Genomic DNA, 14,523 nt, shown 5'->3' with positions numbered 1-14,523 from the left:
TGAGGAACCCACAACCTGGACAAGGCAAAGCCCAGACAGACCCCAGGGCTCCGCGGTGCTGCCCCTGGGCACCCGCCTGCCCAGCGCCTCTCCTCCCCACAGCACCCACCCCGCTTCAGGTGGGCTTTGAGGCAGGTGTGCTCCTGTTTCAGTAACCAAAACCATTTATTTCATGGCCTGTTTTTTTCAAAAGTGTTACACGGTTACGGCCGCCATCAATAAAGCTGACTGAACACATCTTTTTTTTTCCCCCCAGGAAAGATTAGACAAACACTGAGCTTCTGCTAACGGGCTGCAAGCTCACTGTGTAAGCAGCCTGCAGCAGATGGTGTCTAGACGTTCCACATCACCAGATGTTCCAGCTCTGTACGGGAGACAACTTCTGCTCTTCAGCTCTGGAGCGCCGGGCACAAGGAGTACAGGAGGGCAATCAGTGCTCACACACACACAGGCTGAGCCCACTCCGAGCTTCTCTCCAGTAACTGAACTCTGACACTCGGAGCTGGAGCTATTTGTGCTGCTGTAGAACTGTTACCACTGCCCCAAACCCTCTAAATACCTGTATCTATGGAGAAATGTTAAATTTCCATAGTTACACAACTTTCTGAAAGCAACAAACAACGTGAAAGATAGGCCAAGTTTTTGCAGATTAAAAAACAACACAAAACAGAGGTAACCAAGAAACAGAGAAACACATTTATCTTTCCCAACTTTTTTTAAAAAAAAAATCCCTTTCTGAATTTCTAGAGAAGATACAAATAGGGTCAGGCAGGATCTTGGGCAGCTGCTTACAGAACACACCAGTTGCAGAGCAGCTTTTGCTCAGTCACTTTTCCCCGTGGCTTCTGAGGGCTGCAGACTTTTTGCCCAGTGCCTGGCGCTGCTGCTGACACCGCACAGCGTGCCGGGCCCTGCCCAGCTCCCAGATCACCCGGCCTTGGGCTTTGCCCTGTCCCGTGCTGCTTCTGAGCGCCACGTCACCCCCAGCCAGAGCTGGGAGCAGCTTTTCAGGACAGTAAAGATGTTTTTATGCTGTGTTGTTTCTGTACCCACAGGTCTGCAGGTCAGCATCTGAAGCTTGTGATGACAGCAGACGCCTCCTACCTTTAAGCCTAACATTTTGTTATCTGACCAGCTGATAGAACCAGAATTTCCTCACCTTTTCTCCCCTTTCCATCTGCAACTACAGCCACAGAGTAGTGCCAGCAAAGCGCCATGTGCCAGCCACCTGGGCTCTCAGTGGCACAGGGCACAGGCACAGCAGCTGGGTAATGGGAAGACATGAGGGAAGAACAGTGAAGTGCAGGGGACAGGGACACAAAAACCTCGACTTCTTGTCCTGTGCTGTACGTGTAGCCCTGACAGGCCAGCCCTGGGGAAGCTCAATGCTCCTACTACATGCAGCAGAAGTGCATTCATCTTCCTGGCTGCCTGTGCTAAGAGATACACTAATTCCTAGAGCCTCCCCGGTTCCCTCTAAATTGCTGCAGGTGTTTTGTCTGTACCAGAAGCACGTCAATATTTTAAGTGTCGCTTTGATGGCCAACAGGCAAAGTGTAAGATTTCAGAAAATTCTTTTTAGTGGTCTCAATACATTTGATACCCAACAGGCAGTAAAAAAAGCCTTATATTTTATTTCTTGTAAAAATCTTTTAACACATGCAGACTAAAACCAGTGTAAGAAAGTATCCACCATCGTTTAAACAAATAACTATACTTAAATATAAGTGTCTGCAATTGACTTGTATAAAAATAAGGTACATTTTGCTTTTGTACAGAAATCCACTCTCCAGTTCTCATAGTGATAAACAATACACAACTCTAGTACATACAATTTCACCTGATCATTGTTTTCCATCAATTTGATACTGCTAAGGTATTATGTGCAAAAAGTTGGTAACAGTTCCTTTCCCAAAAGAAAAAATGTTCTACGTGTTTTAGAAAATCAGATATTGGGCTTAAATTAAACAACTCCTAATCGATTCCTTTGTTCTCAAGTCCATTTACTGGGTTATGTACAGGCTTAGCTAGGACCTAGCGCAGGCTCAAGCCTCAGCGTCTGTGCCTGCTGTGTCCTGAGCGACTGCTGCTGTGGTGCTTGCCTTTGTGGGATCTCTCAAAGGAGCGGGACCTCTCGCGCCTGTCTCTGTGGTGGCCCCGCTCGTGCCTGTGTTTCTTGGCGACGTCAGAATGATCCCTGGATTTGCTCTGCGAACGCGAACGGGATTTTTTCCTTTTGTGACCGTGTCTGTTGGCGCTCTTCAGCTCCTCCCTGCCATGCTTGGCTTTCAGATGCGGCGAGCCGTGGTTGTGGTGTCTGCGAGGGCTGCCGCTGTGGCTGCGGGACCTGCTTCTCGATCTTGAGCTGTAGGTCCCAGACAGACTCCGCCTGTTATTGTAGCTTACAGAAAAACGGTAACAAGTTAGAACATTTCATTCACGTAGCAGGGAGGGAGAAGTGAGGAATATGCTTTTTTTTTTGTTTAGAAACTTTCAAACTACTGGAAGAAATCAGTCTCCAGAATAGACAGCTGATGAATGATAGTGGTGCTCCCACAATACATCTTTGAGTTGTGCTCCTTTAAAAAACAAACCAACCAACCAACCAAACAAAAAACAACAAACAAGAGCCCCAAACCAGAAGGTAGCGCCTTTTGCGATTCTTCTACCTCATCATGAAGCTTCCCCTCAACATTAGCTCTCTTCTTATCCCATAAAAATATAACAGAACTAATTATGCACAAAAAGATCCCCCTAAAAAAAACAAACAAACCACCCTGTCCCCCCAAACCTCACACCAACCAACCAACCCACTACTTACTGCCGCCTAGGAGTATGGGATCGAGACCGTGACTTTGTTCTTGACCTGGATCGACTGGCACTTCTGCTGCTTCTGCTCCTCTTGCTTTCTTTCCTCATGCTTTGCATGGGGGCGGAGAGAAGAGAGAAGCAGGGTTACACTTCTGAGATATTCATTATTTCCATTAAGTAACTGAAAAGTAGTTCACTGTACTTCAGTTGAAGAAACCCTTTTAAAGAAGACTCCATAACCAGGAAAAAATGTTTCACCTACCCATTGTAAGGGCTCTTCGAAGCCTGCTGCCTTTCTTCTGGCTCTTTTTTAATGGTTTTGGTATTCAAGGGTACTGGGCTCTTCTCTTCGGTTTTTACTTCTCTTGGGGAAGCTACAAATTTAAGTTCAAGATTAGGTATTTTACTGAGACTTTGTCATGACCACATTGTACCTTTTTGTACCCTTTGCAAGAAATTGAAATACAAACTCCAGAGCTACAGCTTCATTCCCCTCTGAGGACAGAGCAGGAAGATGCCAGGGGGTACACACATGGCAGCTTGAAGGCAACTGACTGAGCGGGGTGAGACACCCCACATGAGGGACACCACTGACCTGCAAGCCAAGCAACAGGATCACCTGGGACTTGATCCACCAGGGCTCAAATGGTACAAAATAAAGCCTGCCTTTACGGCCCACAAGTATCCATCTCCAATTGTTATCATGACAGTTAATTTTCAATAGCATCAAAATAATTAAGACTGAAGAGCAAAGTCACGGATTTTTAAATCAGTGGTACAAAGACAGGAATAAAGAATAAAAACTTTAGCAAACGCCACCATAGGTCCTGCTTTGTTCATTGGCAGTTTACAGATCAGTAACAGTATTAAGAGGTAGAAGTGCCAAGACAAAACTGTCTGTTCTTTGTATCAATAATGTTCAGACAGCGTTATTCATTGACTGATTCAAGATATGCACAAGAAGTTTTTCACTGCAGTGCCAGGAATAGCACTGTTATGTAAATTTCCCTTCAGTTTCCTGACCACAAGTTGTCCTCCTTCACTGCACTCAACAGTTGAGATGTACATCAAGGAGGTATTTTTCAGAAACACCTGCTATGAAAGAAGTCATGAAGGCTACTACAGCCCTGCAACAGATTAAATCCAGAGAATCTCTTCCTAACACAGTGATCCTGTGTCTAGGCATTTTCATGATTACCTTAAGGAACATGTTGTTAATATATCCCTGCCCCATCTGTGGAAGTGCAGGGGACTGGAAGAGCAAACCCTCTTTTTTCTAATTTTCTATTTCGTATTATTAATAACCACTTTTAAAATCTGTTTTAAAAAAAGCAAATTTCCAGCTTCTTACTTCTGTGAGAAAGTCTAAACTACCCAAGAGCTCACAGGGCAAACCTACTTTTTTTTTAAACACAACCAAAACACCACGCGTACTACTGGTCTCAAATAGCACTACCCAAGTTTCTGTTCAGAGAACAAGCTTACATGGTTTGGATGCAGGTGAAAAGCCACCCAGTGTTGAGAGTGCCGGAGTTCCATCTGGATTTAAGCCTTTTGCCTTCAGTTTAGCTTCCTGTAGTGCCATTTTCCTCTTTTCTACTTCTTTATCCAGAAATTCATAATTGGGCTGTTAAAATAACAAAGTGGTAAGAGACTTACACAATTTGCATTTTTGTCCCATTTCTCCAAGATGCATCTTTTAACTATGTGCCCAGACACCTGACTGCCTTCTGTCGTGTGCTCTCTCCGCTGCCTCAGAGAGGGGCAGCCACACAGCAGAGCTGTTCTGATTAGCAGGTTTGTACATCCATATCCCCAAACACTCCCAGACAACTATGGGACAACTCAAGCAGCCACAAACACTAAACTAGAAAAAAACACAAAGATTTAATGAAGTTACCTTCTTTCTGGTATAGAGCTTAAGAGTAGTTAAGCAGATCTCCTGGATATCCTCTTCTGTACTGCCGAAGAGCAAGAACCAGTGAGGGCGGGTAGGCAGTGGGATCTGAAAACAAATTAAAAAGGCCTTAATTAGAGATTACAGACTACACTTTAAGCATTTTCACTACTATTTTCTTGAAAACAAGTTACTAGTGGTAAAAGCCATAGCAAACTGAAGAAAAATTAACACGTACCTGCAGGGCTCTAGCAGCGAGATAAATGCAAGCACATGCTATGGTCTCTGGCTGAAAGCGAACAAACACATTTGTTCGAAGGCTGTCATTCATGTAATTCCTAAAAAAAGGAATGTAGGCAAGGTTGGATCTTAGGTTTCCATCCTTTTCTTTAGAGAGTAACAGTTCTGGAGACTCAATTGACTTTATTATTTTTTCTCTTATAATATTAAACACAGTTTCTTTAGAATTATTGCATTTGATGTTTACACTTGTTCCTTCTGTAAAAGAAGTTTGCTCCATTGCCATCATTTCTAAACACCAATGCAAGTTAATACCTTCTCCCCAGTTACGTCAAGTTGCACCATGAAGTGTCCATAGTTAACAGTCTAGCGAGTACTTTTCATCTGTCCATTTGCTTTAAACACCAATGTTTTCATATTTCAAAGTCAGTATGTTTCAAATTCAAATGCAAGCAGGAAAATACAGGATATTTTCAACCTACCATTTTCCAGAGGCTAGAGGCAACCTATGAAGTTCACAGAACATCACATTTAAATCCTACGTGCACCTTGATTAACATTAACTTCATCCAGAAAGGGAAGAATCTGATTTGCTCACTGCACTCAAAATCTTCACATTAGAAAAAGACCTACAGGTTAGTACTGGAACTACTCCACTAAGCTACTTTTCTTCCAGCATGGTGGCACCGCCATGAAATAGATGCCAAGAGAGATGTTTAAACAGCAGAGACCTCCAGCAATTTCTAAATTTCTGAGCTATGGGGAAGAAACAAACAGCAGTCAGGAATTATTGGCTCTATGGAACAGTGCCCCACATGGATACTAAGTGAACATGCTGCATGCACTGTATTTTTTTTAAAAAACAAAACAAATCAAAACAAAAACCTTGAGTCTAGCCAAGTGTTAAATTAGCTGAATTTATCTTGGCAGAAAATCTACCCAATGTGTCCACGGGCCCTTTAAATGCACTACAGTATACAGTAGCTAGGCAATAAACACATTTAGAGACATTGTTAACAGGTACTTCTAAAAGCAAATATACAAATCCTTTTGACACCCCGACAGAACTAGAAGATGCTGCCCGATGGATATGGACCACTTCAGTGAATCTCGGATGAGAGCTTGCACTGGGTAGGCTGGAGAGAAGGGCAGCCAAACAGGCCATCCCCAGGTCATGGGCTGAGGTGCAGAGGGCAGAGCTCTATGACTTACCATCATGGACTACCCTTTAATTAAAGAGTAGAAAAAAGAACAAAGTTAAATTGAGTTCTCCATTACAGAATGAAATCAAGCCATGAAAATAGTAAGCAGAAACAAGCTCCAGAGTATTTTAAAAGTACGTATTAATGTAGAAACTTACATCTCATTGCTTTGCATATGGATCATCAGGCTTATTATTTCTGCTACTATTTTCCTGGCTAGGAAGAGAACGGAAAACAACTTACCAGGCCGTCTGTACCAGGGTTTGATTACGTTCACATTCTAAGACTTGTAAATACATAACAATGATCTGAGGGAAAAGGGGGGAAAAAAGAGACTCAGTTCTAACATATAAGGCAACAGAAAGGAAATAACTATGCTAACCAAACGGCATTCCAAAACAATGGTGTCTCCTCCTTTGCCGATTCTGTACTCTAAGCCCACACACCATCCCATTGTGTTCAGACAATGCTTTATTTTGCTCCTTTTCTGTGATTTTGAAAAACAGTCACCTTTAACGCTTTCCAAGGAAGCAATTTCTACCACAGTCAATCTGGCTATTAGCTCAAACACTCTTGCAAATACATTTGTGATGGCTACTATGGAATAAATAAATGAAATCAGATCATTTTTACACCCGTGATTTTGTCCCACACACAGCTCACAGGGCTGCCTTCAAGGTAGAACAGTATTTACAATTGCATTAATTTTTGATGACTCACCTTATGCGGATGCTTGACATGAACACAAAATCCCAACTCCTTCAGTACCCTCCTTTCTGCTTTGATTACTTGATTTTTGGTGTTTATGTAGTTCTGATCAAGTATCAGGGGGCTTGGAGTCCTATAGTTTGCAAGAAATAAAATCAAAACTGTTTTGCATATCCAAAAATAGTGCATCTCTGTTTTCCCTTCCAACCAACTAATGGCAACAGAATCCGGTTTTCAACTCCTGCAAGCAAGTTTAAGCATTAATCTTGTGCTGTCCAAGTTTAGATAAACTAGTTTAGTTTCTGCAATTGACTGCTTCAGATTAGATGGCTAAAATGAAGACCAACTTGTCCTACTGTGTATGCAAACTACGTCGCTCCAGCTGCTGGGATGGAAGCCACCTTTACAGTGAGGATCTCAGGGAGCCTTTTTACTTCTTGATAGCGATGGGGGAAGGAGCGTGAGGCAACTACCTTAGCTAGGCAGGACTTCAAAGCAAAAACAAGCTAGGAGAGCTTTCTGAACAGTTTTACTGACATTAAAGTGGCAGACTTGTGCTTTTCCAACTGCAGTTTCCTATGCACCACAAGTCAAAATTATTCAGATCTTGAGAGGAGACAGCCCTGCTACTGCAACGTACAAAAAGCCTGTAAAACCATGAATTTAAACTCTAAGGTGTGCCTGTGGCTCTGCACACTGCATCCACTGATCAGTATGTGCATCTGTAAACCCATCACTCATTTGACAAAAACTCCTAAGTCTAGCACTAGCAAGTCAACTCCTCATTCCTCCCAAATCCACAAACTGAACAAGGCATTTTTTTAATTGCAGCTGAAGTAACTTGCCGTATGGTTTACGCACAATAACTCAACTTGTTCACCTTCCCAACTCCTCAAAGAAAGCTCAGCCATTGCCCTGTCTTACTACACCTTACAGATTCTCTGTGCTTTGCAGTGCAGAACAGTATTTGTGCAACTAGTTACGCTCTAATAAACCCCAGACTGTTTACACCATAAACCTCGTCCATTCCAAACACTGGTGACAAATTTATTTCACATTATCTTGAACAGAAAACAGTAAGGCAAAGTGGATGTTAAATACAGCACCTATTTTATCAGACGAAGTGTTTCACTGCTAAATTGTCTTTTTGGACCCAATGCACGTTCCACACGTTGGTCACATTTCTTTTCCCTGACAGGTCAGAGCACAAGGAACGCTCAAAAACCCTTCCAGGTTCCCATCCCAGGAAGAAAGGGTCAGCTGAATCACAAGGCTGACTGAAGGACTCCCCGGCTGCAGTAACCCACAATTTACACTAGGCAAGGTTTCTGCAGTCACCTGGAAGGATGCTGATCACCACTGGTTAAAGGAAGCAGGAGCTCCCCCCAGCTTTCCCCAAAGGGGAAGAGGAACAACTCCCAGAACATCTGAAATCAACTCCTGCAGCTTCGTGGTGCCAGGAAGGACCCACAGCTCAATAGGAGCCACACCACTTGTCTCAGGGCTCTCTGGTACACAGAAGTCTCTTCTCTCATTCATTCAGTGCGACTTTCATCACAGCAAGTTTACATGGCTTGTGATTGCAGCTATTTTAAACATGACCCAGTCAAAACACGTAGCTTTTCAGAAAGTAACTAGAGAATAGACTTGAAGTTTAACGTGACTACTTCTCCAGAAGTTACAGTATTATTTTACTCATCAGAGGAGTCTGAACTTAAAGCTCTGGGGTAGGAGGCTGCTTCAGAGAACCACCTTAAGTTCTTCAAAACAGTGAAACTGATTCACTTCCAACTGCTTTCACCTAACACCGAGTTTTAAATAGCATTTCTTCACACAATTTTATCTAGCCATCACCAGCATAACAGGGTCTGCGAGTCATCAATGAGAGCAGGAACCTAAGTTTAGGCATCCAGGCTCATCTTAGCTTGTTAGCACCACACTTTAGAGGCATCCACCTCACATCAAACAGCCAGAGCAGCTAGGGTTTAAGGTCACAAGTGAGACAGCGTGACCAGGTGGGATCACTCAACCACCTGCAGCAGGCTCCCGACCCTTCGCAGGGCTTTCCATGCTCTGACAGCTCTTTAAGGAAGTCATTACCATGAAAACAACAAGCCAGCTAAAAGTGCAACAGGAAAGGCTGTAAGCCTTACTTCACCTGAAGTTTTCACAATCCTACATGGCAAGAGGATCACTACGAACTGCTCATACATGCTCAACAGCTAAGTGTGGGAAACTCACAATTAATAGACATTGGAAGTGTGCTTCACTCTCTTGTCTTGAGTTACCTTGGCCACCTGTGACATACAAGTTCTAGGAATCTACCACAGAAGCCATGAAGCTTTAAACTGAAGCCATCAGTTTATCTGACGGTACTTCCAGAAACAGGAAGAAGTTGTGGCCTTTTATCTACTTCAGCAAATTTACAGATCTGTGTAAGGCTTCACTGCACCTTGTTATTAGCACGAGGGAAGTTCCCCCCTGAAACAGGTTGGTCAGTTCGACACTGCTGCCATCAACTCCCAGGTGTTGGGACGTGCAGTTATTCACAAGTTTCAGGTTCAGATTCACAAATATTCAGATGTTTCCAAGAGAAAATCTCCTGAGCCTTCCTACTCAGAAGGGCAGTAGGAGGAACTTTGCTACTGTATTTGCTGCACTTAGCTCTCAGTCCAAGCAGGAATTGTTTTTAGGCCCAGGTAACAAGGTAGAGAACATTAATTTGTAAGCTTATACATGAAATATAAGCTTCAAGCCCTACATAGCAAGGCACTATTACAAATTATCACAAATGCCTACATTTTCTTATAAACCAGCACTAGTGCTCCAGATGAGACCTTATGGAGAGCACAGCGCCCATTCTGGTGAGCCCATCCAGTCACAAAACTTCTACATTTAGAGACAACACAACAACCCAGAAGGTAAACAGACCGTAACGTGTTTGCAACAGAATCATAAATATCCTTTTTTTAATCCCTCTGACAAACAAGATCTGTGCTTTTGACACAACCACAGCTTCGTTAGACGCAATATTAAAATTGCATGTCTTTGGAACATCTAACGTGTTGGAGGAAAAGTACCCTGCGTGTGGTTTTGTTTAAAGTGCAACAAGTACTTCTGGTAAGTGCAGCGTAACGTCAGCATCTCGCTTCAATGACCAGACAGAGCTCTTACGCCACTCAATGTGAAAAGAAGTCAGGTTCTACGTTTGTCTCCAACACCATAAATACAAGCACTGTGCATTTATAGACCAGTTAAGAAGGCTAAGTTTTGTGAATTAATGCAGGCCACTTCAACATAAGTGTATAAACCTGATGGCTGCAGCAGAGGTGCAGAACAGCTGAGTAAGCCTCAGACCAACGCTTGGAAGGTCACAGATGACAGGAGTCACATTTGGTTGAAGCCTCGCGAGGCCTTTCTGCAGCTTCCAGGCACATTTAAGATAAATAAAATCAACTTCAAACTACATTCTGCATGTTAAACATCAGTTGTACTTGGCTCAGAACAGACGTTTCAGCACACATTTGTAAAAGCAGTGTTTTCATAATACGAGCTTTTCTTCATGCACACAAACATTTCACATGCAATACTACATGACATATGCTTGTGAAAGATTCCAAAGAAAACGTGCTTGTCCAAAACACTTCTTTTAAAGCTTTTTCTTATTTCTCAGTATTAGAAATACCACCTAATAGCAACTCGGTTGACTACAAGACTTACAAAAAGGAAATTCCAATGCAATTCCCATTCTGCAAACACACACATGTAAGGGAGCACTTACATCATCATTTATATAAAAAAAACTTTACAAATGTAAGACTTCTGTACCTTTGTGAAGGCAAGTTTTACTACGGATTCAAGCTACAATTATACAGATCCAGAAAGTGGAACCAAGAAACCAAAATTGTTTAAGAAAGCAAGCCCACTCAGACTACTCAACCTTCACGTGTGGGGTTAAGAGCTTCAGTTAACAGAAAGACTAGAAGCGAAAAAAAAAAAAGTACAGCAGCCTAACTTCATTTCAGGTCTGGGTTGTGTGTGAGAAACTAACTACGGCCTAAGTGTTAGCTTCAGATAAAAGAAGATTAAGCTAGTATTCTAAAAACCTGGACAGCAAAGAAAAAAGCTTATAACAAGATACAGGAGTTCTTCCAAATGGTTCACCAGTGGCCAACCTGTTTGTCCCCCGATTCCAGTGACCTATTCTCAGAGCACTGGCTTCTCCTTGGGGATTTTCGATACTTCACTCACTGTTGCCATGACGACAGCTTCATCTTTATGTACCACTCCACATCACCCAGGCTTTGGTAAATGTAGCTGGTCGCTGTATAGTCGGTTGCAAGGGAAAAAAGAGTTGAAGTTAATAACGTGTACAGATTATGTGATTGTAATCTTGTAAAAAGTACAGAAAAACGTTTACATCCTGCTTGTAAAAAAAGAAAAGCAAGCCTGAATGTCAGGCTTCCGCATCTTTAGATTAATTTCATGCAGATTCACTCAGAATCTCAGAGCAACAATACCCATTTCTCCAGAAAATAATGGGTAGAAGTGCACGATTTCTCTCGACATGATGCGTTTTAGACACCATGTAACATGCATAAGTGACATTCTGATTTGGAACAGGCTAGCTGGAAAGATTTAAGTTCACAGGTTAAGTTCAGTTTCTCTGATCCTTTGCATGGCACAAAGAAACGACTAATTTGTGTTCTCCTTGCAAAGAAAAGCATTGCGTATGATTAATTAACCTTCAACGTCTGGATCAAAGCCAAAACATTACAAATCTCTGAACCAGCTTCAATAATCCAATAACCAGACTCCTTTCTCCCAACTGTGGTTAAGAAGCAATACTACAGAAGTCACCTTCAGTGTAACTTCAAAAAAAACTCTCTCAGGGCCAACAGCTTCAAAGGAAAAGCAAAGAAAAACAACCCAAAAACCTAAGTTCCTTTCATTGTTTAACACTAGCCCATTCTTCTTTTATCTGAAGCTAACTAGCAGAACTTAGCATGAGACAGTAAAAGCCGACATTTTAGATGCCACAGAAGCACAACCAGAATAAACGTGCTGAGAAACAGCTGGCTTCCCTAAGGGATTTCTACTCTACTTTGAAAAGTTAACACAACTCAGTTTGAGCTCCTGTTAACGATACTGAGCAAGCAAGAAAGTGTGAATTTAAACATCTAGTTGAAAACAACCACTTCTCTAGAACTATAGATTACCCCAAGTTCTAAGCAATCAGGTACTGAAAGTAAAGCTGTTTCACCACAGCTGAAATCTCCAACCCGTCTATAACACTGCTGCACCACGGACTTCAAGAAATCTGATGTTTAACAGTAACCCCTTCCTTTCGGCCATTCCTTGCTCCCTCCAACGCACCGTTAATTTGCTTTCCACATGAGAACATCCATCACTTCACACACAAAAAGCAGCATTAGGCACTTGCAGCTGAGAACAGCTCTACAACTAGAGCACACGCATTATCCGGATCTGCACACAGATCAGGTGAGCTCACATTCCCACTTCACTGACTGACACAAACACACAGTGCCATAAGAAACAGAAGTCTCACTTTTTGCAATTAAAGATGCCTTCAGCTTCCCAGGCTCAATTACACATTCCTTGTTGAAGTCGTGTCATTAAAGCTGTAAACACTGCAGGCCAGACCAGACTTTCTTCAGATTCTAAAACCGCTACTTCTAAAAAGCAATACTGCTATCGCTGGCAGAGGTTCAGCTTTCATCTTTTGTAAACTGGTGCTTTATTGCCACTATAACCCCATTTGGGTGGGCACACGCTGTCATAAAAGCATTAGGACTACTGAACATTGTTAAAAGCCTAGAGAACACGCAGCAAATTGGCTCATCACACCTAGCACTACCTTTCAAGAACTGCAAGGCACCAAAAAAATCAATTAGCGGTGTACCTAAAACTACAATCACGGACCTGAAACTACAACCAAGACTCAAAAGACTTGTAGCTAAATAAATAATAAAAGAGTCTACCAAACGGTCAAAAGTAACATTCGAAGAGGTCAGCACTGAGCTGTACTGCCTACAGAGCAGGCAACGCGCGCTCCTTTCTCAATTTTAGGTCGTTGAACTTAGCCTGGAAAAATACTGTGAATCGAGAACTGCAGCGCACATTAGTGACAGAAGGTGCTGGTGCCGAGAAGGAAACCACCCTTACCTTTTTGCTCTGAGCTGGCGCAAGTGGTGGAACACATTGATCACATCCCTTATCCGCCGGGGCGCCTCCTCGATTTTGGACGCAAGATTGATGCAGGCCATGGCAACAATCTGAAAGGAAGCCCATTTCCACCGGGTTACTTAGGCGGTGACGAGAGAATTAACGCTAGCTAAGGATTAACAGCGTATAATTAAGGAGAAGCGCGGCCTGGAGGCCGGCGGGGAGCGGCGCGGCGCCGCGCTCACCTCGAAGCTGTGCTTGACGAACGACTTGGAGTAGAAGAAGCGGTGGAACAGCACCTGCCCCGTCGCCATGGCCACCTGCGGAGAGGGAGCGGCGGTGTGTGAGGGCGGGAGGCGCTGGGTGAGGGCTTGAGGCCCTGAGGCAGCGCCGCCTCAGCCCGCCCGGCCGCCATTTTGTGCCGTGCTCCCGCCGCCCCCCCCGCCCCGCCCCGCCTCACCACAATGGCGGCCGCCCCCCCCCCCCTTCTCCTCCTCCTCCTCCTCCTCCCCACAGCCCGGCCCGGCCCGGCTCAGCCCCCCCCCGACCTGCGGCAGGCGGAGGAGGATGCCGGCCGCCTGGATGAGCTCGCAGCCCAGGATGCGCAGGTCGGTCTCGCACTGCAGGTCCAGCCCGTCCTGCATGGACGGCGTCGGCGACAGGCGCTCCTCGGGGATCAGCGAGTGGTCGATGGTCAGCGACACCTCCGAGTACAGCCGGTCGCCGATCAGGATGCCCGGAGCGGCGGCAGCCGATGATGAGGACGAAGCAGGAGCCGGCGGGGCGGCGGCGGCGGCGGCTGAGGCGGCGGCGGGGGCGGCTGAGGAGGAGGAGGAGGAGGAAGAGGAGGCGGCGGGGGGGGCCGGGAGAGCGGCGGCGGAGGCCATGATGGCGCCGCGCGTCCGCACCCGCGGCCGGCCACGCAGCGACTAGCACAGCCCCGCGCCGTGACGCAGCGCCCCGCCGCGCCGCGCGGGGCACGCCGGGAAAAAAGAGTCCCCCCCGCGCCCCGCCTCAGCGCCCTGACGGAGCCTGAGGGGGGGTGTGGGGGGCTCCGCCGCGCTGCGGGGCGCTGTGAGGAGCCCTGGGGGTTATCAGTTATTATAAACACGTTGCCAAGCCAGTTCTGAACCCACTTTGACTCATTAAAAATGTTATTTTTGCCCCCTGCACCGTAATGGTGGCTGTTGACTGCAGACACGCTGCGTATGAAGCGTTTATTTCTAGTAACAGATTGTTGAAGAGCTGGAGACAACCCCCTGTGTATCAAGCTGCTATTACTGTAATAGTTTACTACCACCGTTGTCAGTGCTGCTTGAGGAACAGGTCTGACAAACGCCAAAGGGGGCGGTGGGCAGCTGGGTACCCCATCGGAACACACGGTTTTACAGAACCCAGCCCCGTTTCGACAGAAATGCCCCCAGAGCTCGGCACAGCCGTGCCCCGCCTCCTCCCGGGGGCCGCAGCCCCTCAGCAGCC

At 45.0% G+C, this 14,523-nt stretch overlaps 1 protein-coding gene across 1 annotated transcript; it reads right to left on the bottom strand.

Annotated features, from left to right (window-relative positions):
* Positions 1 to 1,609: 1,609 nt before the first annotated feature.
* On the bottom strand, positions 1,610 to 13,997 carry CCNL1 (cyclin L1). Its single transcript, XM_084292400.1, has 11 exons — positions 13,593 to 13,997; positions 13,290 to 13,364; positions 13,045 to 13,154; positions 6,871 to 6,991; positions 6,394 to 6,458; positions 4,947 to 5,046; positions 4,712 to 4,816; positions 4,297 to 4,438; positions 3,074 to 3,185; positions 2,822 to 2,920; positions 1,610 to 2,401 (listed from the first exon to the last, which is right to left on the bottom strand). Exons 1-11 carry the CDS (start codon positions 13,929 to 13,931, stop codon positions 2,053 to 2,055), a joined length of 1,617 nt encoding a protein of 538 aa, XP_084148526.1. The 5' UTR covers positions 13,932 to 13,997; the 3' UTR covers positions 1,610 to 2,052.
* Positions 13,998 to 14,523: the final 526 nt, after the last annotated feature.

Source organism: Netta rufina (genome assembly GCF_964035555.1).
Source record: "Netta rufina genome assembly, chromosome: 9".
Classification (NCBI taxonomy): Eukaryota; Metazoa; Chordata; class Aves; order Anseriformes; family Anatidae; genus Netta; species Netta rufina.
The sequence above is the reverse complement of the archived record's forward strand: the minus strand, read 5'-3'. Positions and strand labels throughout refer to the sequence as shown.

What these genes read in the sequence shown, in the direction of transcription:
- CCNL1 (XM_084292400.1), bottom strand. Translation starts at nt 13,931, where the DNA reads ATGGCCTCCGCCGCCGCTCTCCCGGCCCCCCCCGCCGCCTCCTCTTCC. An exon ending in ATGTCAAGCATCCGCATAAG is followed by an intron (nt 6,459 to 6,870) that starts GTGAGTCATCAA and finishes CTTTTCCCTCAG; the next exon opens with ATCATTGTTATGTATTTACA. An exon ending in AGCTCTATACCAGAAAGAAG is followed by an intron (nt 4,439 to 4,711) that starts GTAACTTCATTA and finishes TTATTTTAACAG; the next exon opens with CCCAATTATGAATTTCTGGA.